Genomic DNA, 22,919 nt, shown 5'->3' on the forward strand with positions numbered 1-22,919 from the left:
TGTGTTTCTAAATAATCCGATTTGGAAAAGGGGCAGGCGGCTTGCTTTGATCAAGCAGCAAGCTGAGGAACTGAAACCGCACGTTTCGAGCTGCCTGTGGGAAAGGCAAAGCAGCAAACGGCAACATTCCTCAATCAAAGCCTTGCTCATGGATCAACGGCCTCCATGACCCCGTTCTCTTGTCAAACACAGACAGGAAGCACGATGCGGCTTTGCTGAACTGGAGAGCTGTAGAATGTCAACATTAACGGAGGGAGACAAAATTGGAAAATATGTAAATACTTGTTTGGGGTTTGCCGTATCCACTTCTTTTCATCTGGAAGATCACGTACCACTCCACTTTCTCGGTCGCTTTATTAACCGTGCCACCTCTAGAATGAGGCAGTAAATGGGGTGCAGAAGTCCAGTAATCAAATTAGCAATTTAAAACCGGACTTTGCGAGCCTCGGGGGCGGCGAGGCCCTAATACGTGGCAGCCTCTTGGTTTACAGAGCAGATATTTCATACGTGGAGCTCTTTGAAACTGAAGTTGTGTGCGTGCGTGTGCATGTGTGTGTGTGAAGAAGTTGTCGCACCATGAACCTGGTTGATCTCGGAATTGGATGAGAGGATCTCGTCGGCCAGTTTCTGAGCTGTGGGCAGCACCTCTGTGTGGTGGGCTGTTATCAAGTACTGGACCAGCTTCTGCAACTGGTCTCTGTTCATCTGGAATAATGTTTCTGAGATGGGCAACCGAAGCTTCACCTGCAACATACACGCGATGGACACATAATTTGATATCCCGAGGTCCCTGAACTTTACAACAACAACAAAAGTATATATTACTTGAGCGCATATCCTCCGGCCGCAGCCTGGAGCCTCAGCGGTCCCCGAGGAGAATGAGACATTGCTTTAATTCAAATGAATGGAACCGGCGGGTGGTGCGCAGCGCTCGGTAAAATGTTTTACTATTTCATCCATTGGCACGTTACATATAATTTTATATTAGAGCGAGCACTTATTCACTCAGCCGCCTCTCATTCCTTTGGCTGCCTCTCACAGTTGCTGCCACTGGTGAAACTGCATTCAATAAATTGTCAGAAATCTATATTTTTTAAAAAATGAATGAAAATCAGCTGGAGGACATCTCCATTGAGGTCAAGACGACCGCATGGCTCACGGAAATATTGACCGAAAACTTTACTATTTCATCCACTGGCACACTTGAAATTGTCAATATGGTTCAGTATTGGTGTAAAAAATGTACACTGTATATGTTGTATTTCAATGTCATGGTGGCGGGCGACTGTCTCTCGCTGGCTTGACCCCGGAAATGATTTTTCACCTGTGTGAAAGCCTCTGCGCATTTTGACAGTGTGCAATTTGCAACGGCGCCACATCATGCAGCTGCAATTCATTTTTTGAATAGCCACAAAACCAGCGGCCAGACTCGGCACTCCTCAAATCTTGTGGCAGAACCCCGCGGTGTCAAAGTTCAGTTGACAACACCCCAAATGCTTGGTGCTTGTTGTCGTGAAGGGGCAACGGAGGCCAGGCCAGGCCAACCGAGGCCGACGGGCTGCGGGGCCAGGCCGTTCCGGAACCTGTCATGCAAAAGCGAATCATGCGTATAGATTACCAGTTCAGGCTTGCGGATCCTGTACAGAGATAACGCCACCACGTGGGCGCAGTAGAAAATGTCCCGATTTCCACAGCCACAGGTGACGGAGGTAATCTTGCAACGATCAAAGCTGATGGCCACCTTGTGGGTGACCTCTGGCTCCGATGAGGTGGCGGGTTCGGTGACTGTGCCGCTCAGGTGAAACCCTGCGTGCACAAGGCAAAGGGGAGACAGAAGGAAATTCAAGTCGGCTTCTTTTTCACTCCGATAAAGAAAAGAAACATCTTCACAACGGTTGAACTTTTTCCCCTCATTTTTACGGTTTGAGGATTACTTTATCTGGAGCCGGTGTGTTGTTTGATAAGGAGCGAAAGGAGGTGGAAGCAAAGGGACGGCAAGGCTTCGATAGCAAACTGTCAAAATTATAATGTAGTCAATATTGTTATTTTAACGGTGACGGACACTGAGCCGGCTGCTGACAACGGTCTGCATGAGAACAACACTTCCCTCATGGCTCTATGAAGTAAGATTGTCAGTTCAACGGGTGGTCCGCCATCTTTTTCCGTCATGGACCGGTTAAGACAAGTTCAGTTTTTCAGACCAGCAACCATTCGTCGTCGACCATTATTATTTTTTTTTTGGAGGAGGGGAGGTCTGTATCTCTGCGGCCCAGTAGCGGTGGTTGGGGACCACTGAGAGAACTATTGTGTGTCTTTAAAAAAATAATATGAAGCATTTGTTGGTTCATGAAAGTATATAATTTAGGTACTCTCACATGTGAGTGCTCCTCAATGCGTTTGAAGGAGACAGTGTGTCTACAGCAGCTGGGGATGCAAAAAAAAAAAAAAAAAGATGCTGCATCCGACAGTCTGTGTGCACATCCACACAAACATAAAACACGGCACACAAAACACCTTTTCAAAGCCTGCCCGCTTTTGTTCTTAATGCCACAGCCAACAGATGAAATGAAAAAGCAGTGGTATTCACAGAAGAAACCACTGGTCTCTCACTCACACACACACACACACACACACACACACACACACACACACACACACACACACACACACACACACACACACACACACACACACTGGTGCTTCATTTTAAATGGTCAGGCTAGTTTGGCAACATATATTTATTTTGAACAAAGGTGATTTATGAGTGTGATGCACGCAAGCGGGGAACGTTGCGACGCACAATGCTGCTTTGTCATCCAAAGAGAACATGCGACGAGCTTTTGCTCGTGTCGTACGTGCGCTTGCTTTGAAGGTCTGCTGCCGACATGTCATCAACAAAGTGCGCATCATTAGGTGCTCATGACAAAACACATTTTCAGAAATAACCTCCACTTGCTGTGTTCCATGAACGTGAGACTGACCAAAGGCCAAACTGAGCAATTTTGCCTCCATTGAAATGAAAAGTTATGCATTTGGGGATCATTCCGGAATGCTCAACACGACTGACACGTGAACGTTTGCGCTTGAGACAAACGTAAGCTCGTGAGCGTGGAGAGAGGGGGAGCGGAGGACAACAACCGCCATTGTACATCTTTCCATTGTACATCCACAATTGCACACACGGCACCGCCATCTGTCACATGCTGAAAACTCCGCCCACCCCGGGGGCAAGTCAGCCAATGAGGAGGCAGACCATTCCTCACGCTCATAGGCCATTAACCCTAATCAGCTGGGGGAATGGAGTCGGGCGGCGAGCCAAAGTGTGTGTATGTGCACGCGCATGCCCGCGCGCATTTACATAGACGGCAGTCTGATTCAGCTCGTGCATCACCACGGACAAACCCGGCCCACTCCTCATTCCAAATTCCAAACCAATAATCCATTGAGGGCGGCCCGGTAGTCCAGTGGTTAGCACGTCGGCTTCACAGTGCAGAGGTACCGGGTTCGATTCCAGCTCCGGCCTCCCTGTGTGGAGTTTGCATGTTCTCCCCGGGCCTGCGTGGGTTTTCTCCGGGTGCTCCGGTTTCCTCCCACATTCCAAAAACATGCATGGCAGGCTGATTGGACGCTCTAAATTGTCCCTAGGAGTGAGTGTGGGCGTGGATGGTTGTTCGTCTCTGTGTGCCCTGCGATTGGCTGGCAACTGATTCAGGGTGTCCCCCGCCTACTGCCCGGAGACGGCTGGGATAGGCTCCAGCACCCCCCGCGACCCTAGTGAGGATCAAGCGGTTCGGAAAATGGATGGATGGATAATCCATTGATTTTAGTTTCCCGTGCCTGTCCAGGAAACGTCCTTAATTCCCTTTTTTTTTACTTAAGGGACGACGCATTTGATGGGACAGGAGTGGCCGCAAATTTGCTTACTCGCGCACTCTCGAGCGCTTGAAAATTTGACCTCGTGGCAAAACAGCCAATCGCCGTTAAAAAAAATTAAATACTGACGACGTCACACAACAGCAGGACACAGTACACGTGCGGCATGGTGAAATAAACTATGTTAAGAGAATATCATTGCAGACTTCAGGCACTTGAGAGGTACACCACAAGGCCATCTTCCAATACTGGCCGGGACCGAGCCAAAAGGAGCGGGCTTGGAGAACGGCCGGCGAGAAAGTTGCCGTACCTGGTGAGTGCGGTGACTTGTTTACAGCCACGAACCAAGGCAGCTTGAAGAATTCCCCCTACGCTTTTAGCTGAATCCCCACCCACCAGATTTGATTTGAGATCATCACGAAGAAAAAGAAGCAATACTTTGCGTTCCATCTGAACCAAGCATTAAGGCCACACAATACCAAAGCAACCCACGACGACTAAGAAACCACGCACAGCATATGGCTAATTTAACACTCTCTGGAGGTGTCAAACATCAGATTATCATTTCGTTATATATTTGTGGGTGAGCCAGACAAAGCGCATAGAAGCCAAAACCTCGATTCTTCCTCGTTTGGCCCCTCACCGCTCCTTTGCAAACGCCCCCCCCCCCCCCCCCAGGAGTAAACATATCCCCTGCAGCCCTTCCCATCTCCCATCTGCTGTGACAGCTCCAAGGTTAACACAGCACCCCTTTGCACACTCCCACTCACACAGACACCCCACATGGCCCCGTATTCAATCAGCCGTCTATCTGCGCGCAGCAGACGCACACATGCACAAATACGCATTGGCCGCACGGAATCATCTCCTCCCTCTGCCTATCCATCTTTGCATCCATCCATCCATCATTCAGTCATCGTCCTTTCCTTTTACGCCGTTTGCTGATGCGATAATAACCGGATTGCTTCAGTTGTGATTTCCCAGCAGCCCTGCCCCAACGCGCGCACAAACTCCGTCACCGCGGGGACTCATTTGTCATGTTTCCACTGAATTGATTACCTGATTTTCTCTTTTGTGGTGCAACGGGGAAAAGAGAAGAAGTGGTAGGTGAGCGCTAGGGGTGGCGGGGTGGTGGTTCGGGGGCAGGTTAATGAAGTCCCTTTCATCTAATGTGTCAGTATCAAAAAGCAGAAAGACGGGCTTCCTGGAACAGGTGGACGTCGGCAACAAATTGCCCACCTGACTGTCCAGGGGGTCGTGAATGAAAACAGTTCATTCTTGAAGAATGACTATCACAATGATGATTTTAAAGCGTGCTACTAGGAAAGTTTCTGATGTGCACGCGCGCATGCACACGCACGACAGACACTCTTGTCTTGTCTTAAGGTAAACAAGGGGGAGGGAAAGGGGAGGGAGGGGACGGCCTCCATCGCTTGCCAGCATCTAAAATTCAATCAAGGATTCGATGTGTCTAATTTGAAAAGAAATCATACAACCAGTTCAATTCGAGACGGGCACACATTCTGCAGTCAAAGGAGTCACTTGGTCAATTCAAACGAGCCATTGTCAGGGTGCGCGTCAAAGCAATCAAGGTTACTCTGAGAGGAAGAGCCGAAATGTTGCTTTCAGCTTGCACGAGAATACGGGAGAGCTGCCATGACGCGCACGGACACATTGTGTCCAACGCAATGCAGAACTTGGGGTGAAGACGAATCGAAGGGCATCTGAGTGTGCGTGTCAAACGCTGTCCTTTCTCCACTTTGTGTGGGTCCAGTTCATTCAAGGCTAGATCATTGTGAGAATACTTTTTTTTTTTTTTTTAAATTAAGAATCGTGCTTTAGACTGCTAACACTCCCATGAGTCATGAGAGTGTTAGCTTCGTGAATTGCTATTCATTCATTAAGAATGAATAGCAATTGTGTGCTGTGAAATTTCTTACAAAAATAGGCGTATCGGAACAGTGATAAATATAACATTAAAAAAATTGCTAACAAGCTATTATGACTGGCCAAGAATATTCTGTGTTGGGAATAGACACACGCTCAGAAAATCTCTCTTCTGCTTTAAACCCCTGACAGCTGTGAGAGACTGTTAACTCATTCAGTACCGGCCAATTCTGGACCAAGTCTGAAAAGACGTTTAAAAACGTCTTTGGGAGTGAATGAGTTTAAAAAAAAAAGAAAAAAAACTTTTTGTTAAAAATGTTACTATTTAAACCTGACAGTGATACATAAAAAAATTCTCTCTGGCCCAGTCACGAACCTTCAATTTGATTTTTAAGAAATAACGGCGCCAGAGGAAAAACAATCACTCCTAGACGGGAGGCGAGAGCAACAAGGTATCAAAAACCTGCCATGCACCTGCGGACACACTCAAAGCCAGTCACACGCTGCTTCATAATCGCATGCCATTTTGGACGCCCGTGTTTGATAATGTCGCTCATCTGAGAGCCTCGGGTGGGCTGGGGCGGAGGATACTGAAGTTAGGCTATATTTTAAATCTTGCTCGTGGTGTTAAAACTACGAACTGCCCCTTTACGATATCTTCTAGATATTTTGCAATATTCAAGTAGACGCTAGACCAATCTTTTTGTCTTTGTGCAGGAAAAAGGAACAATTCGATCAAAGCGTGAACAACCACCACCCGAGAATAACAACAAAGATGATAACATTTGGTTATTGTCACGCTCCTATTGCAAGTTTGGTGCAAAGGCATGGAGAGGATGTGAGCCCTGCAACCAAAACCTACACAGAACCAAGATGCAGTATGTGCAGGTTGAAAAGGTTACTTTTCTATGTCATGCCAAAACGTCATCAGCAGCATATGTGCGCCTGACAATCTCGTATACACGCATGAACAGAGTGTAACTGGATATTCGAGTACGTCACCACTGCCTTGTGAAGAAGACAAAGCAGATCATTTTTCAGAACTGTCCTGAACGCAGCTGGCAAGAAACACAATAGATGCTTCAATTAGGTTCAATTTAAACACATTCGTGTGACAAAACGCATTTATGGTGTGGTGGGGCATCTGCAAGTCGGAGGTTAGGAACCTTTCCACCCCCCGATTAGACGCCACACCTACAGAGTTGATCATGGCAAGCCTTGCAAAATCATGCATGAAATGAATCATGAATGAAATAGAATGAAAACAGCTTGCAAGCCAATATATAACCTGGAAATGCACACATGCCCGCTCTCACACACACACAGACACACACACACACACACACTCCCAAATACGGATGTTGGATGGTGGTGGTGGGGGGCTTCTGGTTGACTTCATCAAGCTCTCATCAAGCCCAGCCACCATATGGGGATGGGACCCAAAGCGGAGGGGGATTTGAAAGATTGCTTGTGTGTGTGTGTGCGCGCGCGTATGTGTGCGACACAGACAGTCAGTGCTAAGACAGGCACAAAGAAAACATGCATCACCAAATCAGCTTGAATGCATTATGACGCCACTCTTGGCAGATTAGGAGGACCCCCTTTCAACTGGTGCAGCCTGAAGGTGTGTTCACAGTTTAAACCGCTCGAGACACCGCCGCTCGAGTACTGTTATTAGTCAACCATCTTTCAGGCTTCTCCCTTGCTGTTCTCCTGCTTCGGGGCAAGCGCAGGAGAAAAACCGGCTCGCTGACGTGGCAGACACTCATGCCAAAGACATACATTGAGGTTTAATCTGGGCGTCGACCCGCTTTTTCTTGCCTTGACTCGACTACTTGCAGCCCCCACAGTCAAGCCAAGCCTTTCGCAGCTTGCGCCCCAAACACAGCCCACCGTAACACCCCCACTAAGACCCAGGGTGGAGGCGTCAAGGCTGTGGTGTCTTGCCTGCCATTGTTGGACCTCAATGAGAGAAAGACAACTGGCGGGCAGGCGGCAGCCAGAAGGCTGAGCGGAGGAAGCCTGGGGAAAGCATCGATGCAAAGAGATGCCTTGCAAATAGATCAGGCCACTTGGAAGATGCACAGAATAAGCAGACCCACTTCGGATTTGCTTAAAATTTGGGCAAGGCGGTTAATAGATTCATTTGAGTTGAGGGGGATTCTGAGCAATTACAATTAAATGTCTTTTTTTTCCCGCGTTTGGGCCTTTGAATCACGTACAGGTAGCGCACTGCGGTGAATAAACTCATCCAATAGCGTGATGGAGAAGCACCACGCAAGGTATCTGTACAAAGAATGCCGTTGTCACAACACAACACGCAAGCAAGCGATGGGCCAATGGAGTCAACTGTCACTCACAATCGGGGGGCTGTACAATGGACACGGACGTTCCTGGGGATGGAGTCACGTCTGCGAGTACTAAACCACACACGGGCAAACGTATCTATGCAAAGACAACGTTGCGATCATGTCAACTCGCGCACGCGCACACACAAAAGGAACAAAGGCGGGGCAGCTGGTAAACAATGCTACACAATGTCCTTTAGGAGCCTTGAGTTGACAAAAGAAAATATTTCCAAATGCTTGACATTCATTGAGTTTCTCCGTCGCTCTTGTGCTAATACATAACCGGGGCGAGAGAGAGAGAGAGAGAGAGAGAGCGAGAGACCTTGACAACATGCAAGAGGGGTGTAGAAATGCTTCTGCAGAAGTTACAGAACATGATTTCCCTCCATAAATGGACTTATTTGTCCCACTCATTTTCACGACTTCTACAGGTAAATCGGCTGAAGTGTGGAGCAGAGGTTTGTTGGTCATTAACAATATCCAAGAATAGTAATTACATTTTCTTTTCAAATCTAATCGAATAAAATGATGTGGCGGACCAGGCCTTGTGTTTGACAACTGTGCTCTGGGACAAGGGGGGGGGGGGGGGGACGTTTGACGGCGGTAAATGTGCAAACATTTCTAGTTCTCTCCCAAGACTAATGTCAGGAGCATAAAACAGACACACAAAAGCCGGGGCAAAGTAAGTTTGAAAGCCTCTTCGCAACAATGTGCGCTGCGGGCTGACTATAGAGCACAACACAAAACAAAAGTGTGAATGACAGCCAACTGGCTTGGTACCACTTGGCACGGCCAAGGCCTGCTTGTCTTTGGCACGACAATAAACCCTACACTTCTGTGCACTGACAATAGCGCGCTCTCTTCGGAGGTGTCAAGAAAAGTACAGCACTCAACATTTGAAACTGTTTTTTTTTCATCAGATCTCAGCAAAAAGGTGCACGACCAAAACAGATATTTGCTCATCCTGTGAACAAGAAACCGACAAGACCGTGGGGGGGTGTTGAGCGGGCTGGATGTGGTTTCATGTAGCGGGAACAAAACACATATCAGAAGACCCGCATACTGACGAGAATCTAGGGCTGGGCGATATGGCCATAAAAGAAAACGCCTTCCGGAAAAATCAACTTTCATTTCACTCGCACCAACTTCCACAGGCAGAATGGAAGGAACGTTTTGTTTTCCGTTACAGATCACGTCTAGAGTGTTTAAAGAGCCATTTGGACCGTGAAGCACCACCGCCCACTCGCTCCTTCGAGGGAAACGGACTTGGTCGGCTGCCGGTTAGCAGTTAGCATCGAGCTCGCGATGGCACCGCAGCTCTCAAAGGGAGCTTCTGCGTGGGCCACCTTTTACCTTTTGAATCCAACATGATTATACTTGGGCTCTCACTTCAAAGTGGTCCTTTCACTCCGGATCGACAGTGCGTCCAACCTCAGAAAGGCTCACTCCGTATACAAATATGATTTCTCCAATATATTTTGTTTGTCCCCCGTGCGAGGGCAAAACACAGCTGCACAATCCCCGATACCAGGCCCGTATTTTGAGTTGTTGAGGCATTCCACTAAGCGGGCAAATCAGCGGTTAAATCTTCACGGGCAGTTCAACACGACGCAGGCCCGCTAAGCAATGCTGCGACGGGGCAGGCGATGAAATCCATTTGAGGGATTCGATAGGACAGATCAGGTGTACCGACTGACAAAAGGAACTTTTCAGCAACTCGTGCTTGTGGCCAATATGTTGTAAGAGAGATGAGAGCGCAAAAGGAGACCACCGTGTGGATGTGAAAGTAAGAGCAGGGAAGGCTCATTCGGAAAGAAACTACCAGTACAAAAAAAAAAGGCGCAGGCGAGGGAGGCCGGGGGGTTTTGCTTTGGAGCGAGTGAGAGCACAGGCCGCCTTACTCAGTAGGAAGCAGTCTGCCAAGGCAGAAGTCAGGCAGGGGCCGAGTGTGACGCGTGCGCGCGTGTGTGTGTGTGTGTGTGTGTGTGCACGCATGCGTTGTGTCTGTCTAACTCTAATGTCGTGGCCACGTGCCCAACACAATGAACTGCAAAACGGCATGCGTGTGCGCGTTTCGTGTTTTGGGGCGGGGGGGGGCGTAAACGTTTGCATTCCTTGCATGCGAGTGATTTCTCAGGAACAGTGAAAGAGGCGACAGAGGTAGGGTGGACGCAAACATCAGCCAGGAGTGAAGTTGCGGATGAGGAGGAGTTGAAACCTGCTGCGAGCATCAAAAGCCCTATCCATGAAAAAGGCAAACGCCAACGGAATACTCGCGGTTTGATACCTGCAGATTTGCAAAATGACACGTTTTTTTTTTAAAGGGGAGGAGGTCTCCACATTTTCTTTCCATTTTCCATGGAAAGCGTGTATTGAATATTTATCAGCATTTTTGGGGGTGAGAATTCTTTGGATTAAAGAAAATAAGTTCTCCTCCAATGTATTTCAATGCGGATCAGAGAATGGATGGATAATGTCATAGCCGCAGACACACTGCCAGTTGGTCTTGATCTGGGGCACCTCTTTCCCACCGAGGTGCCATTTTTGACCACCACTTGAGCCTTCCAGTTCCAAACTGATGAGCTAGCGCCGACATACAAGACTTCCATCAATCAAGATTCAAATCATCACGTTTTGGTGCGCATGGTTTCCGAGTTCCAAAATAACGTTGACAATGCTCTGCATTTGTTGTGTTTGTTTCAGTATGGACGTTACTAAGAGTTAAGTGGAGAATTGGACCCAAAATGAGAGCAGGAGAATGTGGTGAATGTGCGCGGTGGGTCGTATGCGCTGTTGATGTTTTGAATGTTTGTGCTGCTTTTCTCAGCTGAAGGAAGCACCGGTCCCATCTGGCAAGGACACGGGCACAAAGTCGTACGCAAACACGCATACGGCTATTGTCTTCAAAAGTGAAGAGGGTGAAATGTGCGGTTTCATGTGCGAGAGCGCTTTGGTCGCGCAGCCATTCAGACACTGCTCGCAGCGCAGCACAGATCGGGGATGAACAATGACTATTTATACGTGGCCAAATTATGAAGCGGTTCAGGCGTTTCCACTTAGATCAGAGTGCACGTCGATGAAAATGGCACAAAACAAGGCAGCCATCTCAGCCCACCAATTTACTAATGCACACATGCAGACAGAATCACAATAAACGGGCATGCGGTCTTTCAGTCATATAATTGTAGTCGGGCTTTTCAATCCAAAGTGTGCCTTTTCATACAAACAAGGATAAGGGCTAAAGTGAACATCGAGTGAAAAGACCGAGACGGCCAGGTGGGATCAATACGACCGAGGAGTACGAACACTTTGAAAAGGCCGCAGATGATGAATTGTGTACCAAATGTTACAGCGTGTTTTCATCTGGCTGGAAGAAGTCGGTGAGGTAAAGTTGAGAGACGTGCAGACTCTGATCATGTGCGACTTTCAACCCCGCCATACCACATCCCCCAAAAATAGGAAGTGATTACCGTTTACTGGGATCAAAGTCAGCCTTACGTACGGAAATAGTTTCGAATGCATCGATAATGGCTGCTCCAAGCGCTGCGCACTCGTCAGTCGTGGCTCGAACAGCAGCACTTTTGTCCCGAGTGCTGAGGATCTTGAGGAAGCCCAACGGAGACGGGCCATTCACGACGACCGTATCTGTGCATGTGTTCTCAATGGAAGAGTGATGACAATCCGTGTTGGACATCGATGAGCTACTGCCGCCCATTTCCGAGTGGGCATGACAAAACAATAAAGCATCTCATTCCCAGCTTTCAAAAGCAAAAGAGAAATGGAAACCAGAGGCAGAATGAATGGGAGCAGAAACGGAAGGAATTTCTCAGGGGGAGAGTGAAATGTGTGTTTGGAACTAATAGAATGATACGGAATAGCGATGGAAAACAGACCACGTGAGGGACTTGGATGGAATTGGCGTCATCATCCAAAATGTAGTCATCGCTTTACCCTGTTTACGTTTGATAGCCGGAGTTTAGACTGACATTCCCATTTCTTAAATGTAGTAACTAATACACCTTTCGGTGTTTTTTTCGCCGCCATCTCTATGCATCATAGCAAATAGCAACCCACGTGCGCACATAATGTTTCCTGTTCCGCCCCCCCCCCCCCACCACCACTTAATAAAAACAAAAGTAGAATAGAAAAACACACACACCACACCACAAACGCACATACAGGCACAGTGAAATCACGTTGATCACACAGGAGAGATTTGATCGCGTGCAGTCAACCAGTGCGCGGTGATTTTTATGGGAAACGATATTTTGGTACCGTACAAATGATCCCACGGAAACGACACGCTGCCGGAAACGATCATTACCCTTGAAATCCTCAGGCCTGAGACAGGAAGCTAAATACTTTGCTTTTGAAGTTATCCAATTCCCTTCCATGTCTTTTCACTCACCCCCCCAAAAAAAACATTTGTTTGGCAATTACTCGGGCCCACAACATCAAAATCATCCACTCCTTTCAAGTCCAGCCTTCCTCTGAGTGAAACGTGGACAGCGGCCAAATGCGGAACCACCATGTGTGCACATGCACACTCCAACCCACGCGCACAAAACTAATAAAAGGCAGGTGTGGGATGGCGCAAGAACTGAGGACAGCAGCAAATGCCTGCTTCAAAAGCGACAAGGCGAACATTGATCAACCCACCGGCAAATGGAAGAAAATACACAAAGTCGCGATATGGTAAACGCTGTAACTTGAGTTGGCTTTCTGCTTTATCTAAGCACGTGTGCAGAAGCTCGAGGACACAGGTGTCAAACTCAAGGCCCCGGGGGCCATATCCGGCCCGCCACGTCATTTTGTGTGGCCCGCAAAAGCATGATCTTTACTAAAAACTGTACCAAAATGTCAAATTGTCATGTGTGGCTATTATCGTTGACTGATTTCAAAACTATCCATTAATTTGATGGACAAGTAATAATGCGATGAGACGATTCTGCATTTTAGTGGTTTCACTGTCATAACGGCCCTCCGAGGATAAGACGTCACCCTAAAGTGGCCCTTGACAAAAATGAGGTTGACACCCCTGCTCTATGATATTTTTATAAATGTTATTAACTAGGGGGTGGGGGATTGAATGTGGAGGGATCCACCAACAGTGGTCAAAGTTTCAGGTGACATTGGGTAGCGGGCTTCCCAATCGGGAATCACAGTGGTTGCTTACATTCAATTGTTAGTTTTTTTTTGTGTGTGTGTGGTTTTTTTTTACAATGTGACAGTGTGACACATCTCCAATATTTTCACATTTACTGCACAAATTAAATTATGCAAATGCAGGGAGGTTCAATTTTATTTTTACACTAAATACAAACAACTACGCAAGTGTCAACATTTGTTAGTGAGAAAATGGAAGCAAATGACGAATAAATGAATAACAAATACGACGAAATACAGGTGCCGCGTCGGCGGCTAACAGAGAACATAGAGTCTTGAGTTGAGTAAAAATAAGCATCTTGAGTTCAGTTTCACAAGCATGGGGAACGAGTCCTAACAGCCCCTGCGTCTCCTCAGCACGTAGCAAACTGGTTTCCCAAGGCTGCACTGCGGCATGGTGGTCAAGCTCGCCGGCGAATTTGCCTCGTGTGACAAGAGACTGAGAAAGGTTCTTTCTGTCACTGTGACGCTATTTTGTAACTGGCTGCGTTCAGCATTGGGGGAGGGGAGGCATGGACCGCAGTGTTTTAAGGTAAACACAAGTTTGTTTTTTCAACATTGTGTGACCTCTTTTTTTGTTGCAAATATGCCTTTTTTAAAGCAACCAATGTATGGACTAATTCGTTTTAAAGATTAAGCTGTTGCAGCTTTTAATCATGAGCATTTTGTAGTCCTGAAATTACAGTCAGTAAATCGCGTAAATCCAGCCAATGGAACAAGTAAAACATCATAGTGGGGAAAACCTGCAGTAGTGTTGAAGGTAATTTAGTCCAGTTTGAGAACCTCTAATCCCTTACTCTAGTCCGGAACAGACTTTCTTCAACTCAACTCAATTGTATTTCTAGAGCACTTTTTAAAAAACACACCACTGGATACAAGTGCTGTCCAGTGAAGGGATGCCAGAGTAGAAGTTATGTGCTCCCTCTTACTAGTACCAGTCGAGAGGAAAACGGCAGCATTCTGGACCAACTGGAGACGCTTCATGGAGGATTAGCTGACTCCAAACTAAGGTGCATTACTGTAATCTTGGCTTAGAATACTAACACAATTTACAAAGCACATCTGTTTTGGATACTTTGACCTCAAGTGTCAAGTCCTGCTCTGGCTGCGTCGAGGCATGCACAATCAGGCTTTGGGTAAAAAAAAGCAACAGATCTACTTCACAGAATTGAGCAAGAAAAAAAGATGACGCCTGCAAGGATGACCTTTGCATTTTCAGCTGTCCTTTTATGGCAGAGCTCATGTGCCACCAAAGAGAAATTTGGCAATTTCTCACACAATATTGGCCAGTCCATTCTTCAATCATCAACCAACCAGTAGAGTGCGGTGTGGTGTGGTGTGGCACGGGATATTTTGGACCCGCCAACCTCCAATCGGTCTCGTGCTATCACGATATGGTGTTTTTGGGTGAAATGAAAACAGCTGCGTCAGCTACATGTGAAGGAACGAACACAAGAAACAGGACCCTCCCCCAAAAAAGTACGGTGCGGTGTGGTGACAGTTTCAGGAAACAAAAACACATTTTTCTGATTCCATTCCCCATGTCACAGAAAGTGGAGGCAGTCGAAGTAGATCCACCCTTGCATACAGGTGGAGACAAGGGTTAAATGGACACTGGCTACCTGGAAGTGTGAATGAGAGCCTTTGGGAAGAAGCCCTGAGTGACTGTCGCAAAGAGTTTAATCCTGTTCAACTCCGCCGCCTCGCTTCGTCACAGCCACCGTGGCTTCAAAAGCCATTGGGGACCCATTACGGCTCGATGTAACATTCGACAGACAGAGACGTGGATGGGACACATACATTCACACGCTGATCCTTCCTACCCCCCTTGCTGTGAACAAGGGTTTTTCTGCAGCTGGGTAACAAAGCATGACCCAATAATCCGAAAGCTTGATTCAAGGATGAGGAAGCCCCCCCCCAACCCCCCCACCCGCCTTTCCCCCACCTCCACCACCACCCTCCTACCCACCTTCCCTCCTGCTCTCTGAGGACTTTATAACTGGCAAGTGGGGTATATTGGGGATGTGGGGGTGGTTAATACACAAGCGCACTTGGCTCTGACTATTCTAATGCTGACTTGGAGCTCGAAGTGGATTATTACACATGGGCTGATAAGTGGTTGATGAGCTCAGCAATCCCGCCAATCGGACAGTGTTACAGTTAAACCGAGACAAAGGACTTGACTTGCAAAGTGCGTTTATTAAGTGTAAGCGTGCGCGTGCGCTGAACTGAAGATAGTTATCCGCCTCGTCATTGTCTCAACTGCATCTAAAAGGTGTGTTCAAATAGGATTCGCTTGCCATGAAGTGCCAGAAGGATCGTCTTTCCCACAACTATTTCAGGCTGCTTTAGTGCTTGTTGAAACATTTTGCAAATATTTCAATGAGCAGTATCACAAAATATTCAGACTATGAGCTGATGCCATCAAATGTTTGAAAATCGCATTCAGTGACTTAAAGTGAGTGAAACAAAATTGTGGTTCTGTTCTTCAACCATAACAGGAAATTGACTTGCTCACGCTCATAATTTATTTTTGTTTTGTTTTATGTATTGCAAAAGAAGCTAAAGTTCCTTTTCTGGATCAGAATCTTCTTGAGCACAGATCAAGCACAATTTTCCACAAGAGTTAAGGTAGAAGATCTTGCATTCATCTGGATAGTCTACACAGTACAACAGCATGTACTGTCACACAGCAAAGTGGTATTACACAATTACACACATTGTGTGGTGAAATCAACACCAGTGACATCCCAAGGATAAAGAATTGAGTAGATTTTTTAAAAAGTGAATCAAACAATCAACAACCGATTTCTTTAGTGCAAATCCCTAAAAAAAAAAAAGAAAAAGAAAAAAAACCCATCTTTTTCAGCATGCATCTTCAACACACACACACACACACGTGTAAGCATCGATCAGAAGAGCAGGGCAGCCAATGCAACATAGTGGCAAGGGCCAAGTGAAAAACAGTTGGTAAATCCAGAAGTGTAATCATCTGCTGAATAGTTTTATTGTGCATATGCTAGCTTGTCCGAATGTTATTTGAATACAAAAGTTGTTTTTAATGTGTCCGCGACTGGTTCCCACAAACTGAGGGGCAGGCCGAATCTCATCTTGATGTCACAAAACTATTTAACTGGTCTTCGTTTTGTTGACAGAGAGGCAAAACCATGTGTCGACCTGCTGTGACTGACCTTGGTGGAGATGAGATACAACGTGTGGAGAGACAGGTTAAGGCTGGTGGTGTTTGCTTTCAGATACTGACTATACTTTGTTTTTGTTCGTTAAAATGTCAGTTTACACCCAAGGGGATGTAACTTATTTGACCCCCCCCCAAATTATCTCTCTCTCTCTATATATATATATATACATATACATATACATATAGAACAGCAGTTTTGAATGACTACATTATATGTCTGCACCAAAGCAGCATGCTGTGCAGCTTTTATGAGCATGGTGTTTATGATAAGCGGAAGTGTCCCTTCTTGCTAGTTAAAGCCCCCTTGCCAACATCCATTGCATATGGTGCCCAATTACAGGCAATCATCAACCGGCTAGAATTATCCTGACATTAACACTTTAATGAAGGTGCCGCTTTAGGATCACATCTCGCAAGCTTGCACAAACGCATCAAGCCAGATGGCACTAAACAAAGCTAAAAGTAAATCTCGCTTTCATATTCACAAGTTTCACGTTTCAGAGAGTAATGAAGTGGAATCAATGGCCATTTAAAAAAGATGCAATAAGATACAGCAATCCAAAAAGAAGCCACAGTTTGCAGCTTCCCCTGATACCTTGAGGGAACATAAAACCTCAGACAAGCTCCAGTGCCTCTCACGCCATATGGCCAAACAAGACAAAAAAAATAGCCCAATATCACTAAGAGGCTGCCCCCCCCCCCCCCGCCTTTCTTCACCAATTATCGGTTTCAATCGCATTCATTTTCGTCATGTCCTATCTTATGTTGTGGATATCAGGACTTTAATAAGGATGACGTTGGCGAAGGAGCTTTTGCGGAATGGCCCTTTGTTTGAAAACATCCTCTCTGCAGAGCTGGAAATGCGAGACGGTTATCGATCATTTCAACCGTGAGCCTTTTGTGTGGCAAGCGTCTGGGCAAACGCACGCAAAGAGCCCGATTTCAACATGATAGCTAAACCACCGAAGCTAAACACCACCAACGGAAGCTCTTTTCCACGCTGGTGGCGCCGGCGTCTCTTTGTCCACTCCGATCAGCAGCGGCGAGTAAACACAGCCGTATGGGGGACTTTTTTTTCTTTCTCGGATTAACGTCGGATTAATCATAATAAGAGACCCAAAAACAGCCTTTGTTCCTTGGCTAAGACACTCTGAACCAACGGCTAGTTTTGGAAAGGAAAAAAAAAAGACTTGCAATTGGCAATTGACGCCAACAAACATAAAGCCCCGTTGAGTCCTTTTGTATCGGTGCCTGTCAGCACGAGCCCTCCTCCGGGGGCTCCAGTCAACCCGCTCGTCGAAAAAGTGAGCACGAGCTCATCTTCCATTCTTCTTGGAGTGTTTGAGTTGACTCAAAACATAGCACGCCTCACGTTGAAATACCACAACTAGAGAGAGGCCAGTTAAAGCGGAGCGAGGCCACAATCGGAAGCCCTTTAATTTTTAAACAGCAGCTGGTCGGGTATGTCAGCAAGCAACCTTATCTCCGCGCTCACGCGGTCAGGAAGCTTGGTGAAGTTCGAAACATTTGTCACGCAACCACTCTCGCGCTCGTGTTTCGAATGGAACAAAACAATACATAAAAAAAGAAATAATTCCGAGTACGTTTATATCATGCGCGTCCGAAAAGGATTATGTCGGGACGTTCGACAACGGTCCGCTGAGCCAAGCGGTTGAGCGTTACTTTACGGAGAATCTTACCACTTACCGACTTGCAAGACGTTTTCCACGCAGCCGGTCTCGAGTAACCGGATACCGCGGCGGAAAGGCAGTGCATCTCCCGTTCCCACTGCTCCGCTTGTTCCGACTGTCGTCGTACCAGTGACGGTTCCTCCGCCACCAGCGGTAGTTGGAGATCCGGACCCGGCACCCGCTGCCCCGTTGGGAGCTGTCGACGGACCCTCTTCGCCGGCTACGCGGCACTGAAACGAAGAGTACATGCATATCTCCTTCTCGTTTCGGGGAAAAGACCAGTAGACGATCCGACGCTGAACGGGTTCTGGGATCCGCTCAAAACGCTCCTCCACTCTTTCGAAGGCCCACTTTTCCGCTACTGCCTTCGCGGCGCAGTCCAGGAGGGACTCCGGGGAGCGATGTCGAGAGCTGGTTAAGCCGCTTCCGTGTCCGTGTCCGGGCCCAGGACCGGGACCTCGGGGAGCAGGGCGCAGGCAGGGTCGCTTACTAACCGGTGGTAGAGTCAGGAGAGGATGGGGTGGATGGTCCCTTCGTCCTTCCGCCATAGCGAGTCGATCGACACTGACCAGACCCACGGCTCACCGAATCTGAGTCGCAGCCGGAAGCCGACCACACGCGCGCGCGCACGCACACACAAAGCAGTTCCACGGTGTGCAGACTACACGTCCTGTTCGCCCTTTCAAAGTAAAATACAATTTAAAAATGACGTCAAAAGGCTCACCACAATGTGTGCATTTGGCTTGCAGAACGTTGACAGACTTCATTTCTGATTGACACAGATTGAATTGAATTCAATTGAATACAACTTTATTGTCAAATGTGCTGTACGCATGTGTCACATACAGCACAGATCTTTGTTATTATGAAACCTGTAAAAGAAAACCCCTCTTGTAATTTTTTTTTACAGTCGAATCTCCTCAATTTCCCGTTTTGTTGACCTTGTGCCATGTATCTACATGCCTTGACGCTGTTGAGTTGGTGCAATAAAGAAGACAATGGTGGCAAGGTTTTTTCTTTAAAAACTGTTTTCTCTTTTTCCCCAAAAATATTTTCTCACACTTAATCTCACCTTATTTATTACATGTGTGTTTTAAATGAAGAGAGATTGAAAGGAAGAACCTAAATTCTCCTTGTGAATAACAATGTTACTGTTTTGCTAATTCAAGTCACACTATTACACGTACATACAATTAGCGGTACTTGGTCAGCAAATGCACATTCATTTGAAGCACTTTTAGGGAATTTCCCGTGTTTCGATTTGTGGCAGCATGGCGGTCACTGGTTGGCACGTCCGCCTCTCACTGCAGAGGTCGTGGGTTCCAATCAGGCCCTGGCCTTTCTGTGTGGAGTTTGCATGCTCTCCCCGTCCGTGCTCGCGTGGATTTTCTGGGCCATCGCCGTTGTCTTCTCTTTGACATTGCTGGTGACAGGCTCCCTATGGAGTACACGAGTGATCACCAGAAGTGGCTTTGGCTCGGTACAATCAACTGAGTGCGGCTAATGCGTCACCTGGTGTTGAAATGCTTTGACATTTAATTTTACTGGAAAAACAAACTAAAATTTGCTAATGTGTCAGAATCCCATCTTAACTTATTCTCCTTCCAAGCCACGTCGACAACGCCTTCCTTCGCCTTGAGCTGCAACAGCTGAGCAGGGCAAAATGCTTGCTCACTTGAATATGTTTAGGGTGATATACGGACATCACGTTTGTTCCATCACACATATGTCTGTCCACTTGCATGTGTAAAGACTGCTCAGAGAGGGAAAATTATTACAGAGGTCAAGACCCACGAGCGAGCTATGGTTATGGCATCAGATATACAAGGCAGGTCAGCTAACCTTGCTAAAATTTGGTTGATGTTGTCTTTTCATGGTTTTCACGCTCTTCTGACATCGCTCTTCTGACATCGACACGCCTAAAAATATGGGCGAGACATTTAAACTCTCAGCACCGAGACACAATCCTGATCGCTCTCCCTCTGTGCCACACTTTGCCTCCGTTAAAAGGCAGCTTTTGGGCACGCAATTATATTGAACAATAGGCCAAAGCCAATGGAGGATGCAATCCGTTACCATGGAAATGATTATGATGGATTTGTGGATAGACAGAGCAGGTAATTGGAAAAAGATTGATGGGTAACTGGGTGAAAGCGAGTGATAGGAGGATGGAAGAAGAGGGGGATAAATTACAAAAGCAGCCGTGGGGGAGAGGAAAGCCCCCATTACAGCATATCTTTCTGGGATTTTTACAATGATATCATGATGTATCTCTTTCTCACCAAGTCAAGAGGCAATCACTCTGTCTTACTTTTGGAGTCACTCCCTCGTCTTTCTTCATTGCAACATTGTACAAGTATGTCCAGCCCTTTCTCTTTGACCTCACTCGCTGTTGCATTTCCAACATCAAAGCAAAAAAGGGGGAGATAATCGTATGTAATGCCTGTCATCGCATCGTGCTGTGCAGGGAGGAGTTGGACAGAGATACCCCTGTGCGAAGAGCTCGCACTGCCAAAGAGACTCCGACGCATTTATTGCCACTTGAACACATATTGTGCCCTTTTTTGATGCTTTGTGTTTCCAAATTGCCAACCCTTGTTTAGTCACCGGTCAGGTGCCAGATGATAATTTAGGTGAGGAAGATCACTACTTTCATATTTGTCCAGTCTTAAAAGGCGACTTCAAGATCATCGTATTTGTTTACGCAAAACTCAGCCATCCATCCATCCATTTTCGATCCGCTTTATCCTCACAAGGGTCGCGGGGAGCGCTGGAGCCTATCCCAGCCGTCTTCGGCCAGTAGGCGGGGTACACCTTGAACCGGTCGCCAGCCAATAGCAGGGCACACATACACGACCATCCATCCGCGCTCGCAATCATACCTCGGGACAATTTAGAGTATTAGGTTAACCTGCTGTGCATGTTTTGGGAATGTGGGAGGAAACCGCAGTACCCGGGGGAAAACCCACACAGGCCGGAATCGAACCCTGCACCTCTGCACGGCGAGGCGGACGTGCTAACGAGTTGCCCACCGTGCCGCTAGAAAAGAAACCCTGAGGCGGAAATATGTCAATCACCGATCACGCACATTTTCACGCATATCGACCGATCGGCCAGCGATCGATCGGAGCATCCCTCGACTCGAGTCCCCCATCTCCGTTCTCCCCCACTATTTTCACTCCTCTTCACACTTCCCTCTTTGTGTAACAGCCCTCAGTGACCATCCTTCACTGCTCACTTCTCTCTTTTTCACTCCGCCGTGACCCTTCACCCTATATTTTTCTCTTCCCTTTCTCTGTCTACTTTTCTCTTTTGGTAGCCTTTTCTTCTTCACTCGGGGTCTCAGGGCTTTGTGGAGACTCTCAGCTCAGCCCCCAGTGGGAACCCCCAACAAGAGAAAGAGCTGCAAAACAAATGCTGAGTGCTGCGAGGGAGGTGCGAGCTCACTTATTCAGCGGTGTCCACAAATAAGCCTGCAGGGGTATTCCCCGTATATTGCGAACAAATGCCTTCGTGTCAAACGCTGGCTGGGAAACTTCCGCTCTTGCGGATCTTAATACATTTTGGAGCTCCTTCAATGTGATCGGATTCTTGAGTGTTTTTTTTTCTCCCAAGTAAATATCACTCTGCTTTTATTTCTCTGGGTAAAATTTATTATTATCAAATGTCACTTTCTTAAAATTGGGATGAAAAACAGTGTGTTTAGAGTAGAATGCACTACAACGACAGCATTGATCGATACAACCTTATTATAGAATCAGAGCGCGATTTACGTATATTCAAATCAACAGTCAAAGTTTAGAGGCAAATTTGTAGGAGAAAGGTAGAGTGCAGATTATTTTGATGATAATTATGAAACGACGGCAAATTTTTGCCTCACAGTCTGATGCAGACTTGCTCACTCTCCCTCCATGGCATCATAATGGAGTTTCTGATGCCAGACAAATGAACTCATATACAAAGACAGTAATGAACTGATCAAAGCCATGAAATGCATTTTCACTGTTTGGCCATGTGGTAAATGGAATCTGACGAGCAGTGAAATTACACTCATTTGGTACAGAGTGGGAACCTCCATTTCAAGGGCCCGGAACCAACGGACTGCATGGAAACAGAATAATGTGCAGTTCACTAAAAATGTCCCTTCTTACAGTAGTTATCGAAGTCTGCGAGTTGTTTACTGGCTGGCATTGTCGCGCAATCAACAGAGACTGATAGTTGTTTTTCCAGGTTGTGACGCTGTTGTCACAGATGTACAGTAGACAAGAGCAGTCGAGCACAAGTGCCGACGTGGCGGTCATGTTGGCATGTGCAACTTTCCCATCAAAGACAATTCATGGATATACATGGTGGCCATGTAAGCACGGGCGACAGTGCCGGAAATGGAAACGGAACGCAAAAAAATAAAAATACATACAGACGTGCCCGGAGTTGAATGCCGGGATTCTTACAAAACACGGAAACCCATTTTTGGTATTGAATGAGTTAAAAACTCATCAGAAGGCAGACTCTGTGCTATGCGTCACCTTAAAACCGGACTGGAAAACCTCCATGACTTTATGGTCATCCAAGAAAGATTTGAACTGCGTGTGGACTTTACCCAGAATTTTAGAAATCAAACTGGTACGTGCCACACACACCGGTCTCTTACGCGGAGGTCTCACGTGTTGAGTGTGGGGCAGAAAGGGGTTGAAAACAATTGAACCCATAAATGATACCGCGGCTCCAGAGGGGCCCAAAGAGAACTCGGAGTGG

General features: G+C 46.9%; 1 protein-coding gene across 2 annotated transcripts in view; it reads right to left on the reverse strand.

Moving 5' to 3' along the window:
* The window catches only part of zswim5 (zinc finger, SWIM-type containing 5), a 29,270-nt gene extending 10,522 nt beyond the window's left edge, over nucleotides 1-18,748 (reverse strand). For both annotated transcript variants that reach the window (XM_086129364.1, XM_086129363.1), the window contains exons 1-3: nucleotides 18,181-18,748; nucleotides 1,619-1,806; nucleotides 576-744 (exon numbers count right to left, since the gene is read on the reverse strand). In XM_086129364.1, the coding sequence (XP_085985490.1) occupies nucleotides 576-744; nucleotides 1,619-1,806; nucleotides 18,181-18,712 (889 nt within the window). In that variant the 5' untranslated portion in view covers nucleotides 18,713-18,748. The remainder of the gene's footprint in view (nucleotides 1-575; nucleotides 745-1,618; nucleotides 1,807-18,180) is intronic.
* Between the last annotated feature and the right edge of the window lie 4,171 nt (nucleotides 18,749-22,919).

This window comes from Hippocampus guttulatus, chromosome 14, assembly GCF_054856545.1.
Source record: "Hippocampus guttulatus isolate MCC_2025c chromosome 14, RoL_Hgut_1.0, whole genome shotgun sequence".
In the NCBI taxonomy this organism is placed as follows: domain Eukaryota; kingdom Metazoa; phylum Chordata; class Actinopteri; order Syngnathiformes; family Syngnathidae; genus Hippocampus; species Hippocampus guttulatus.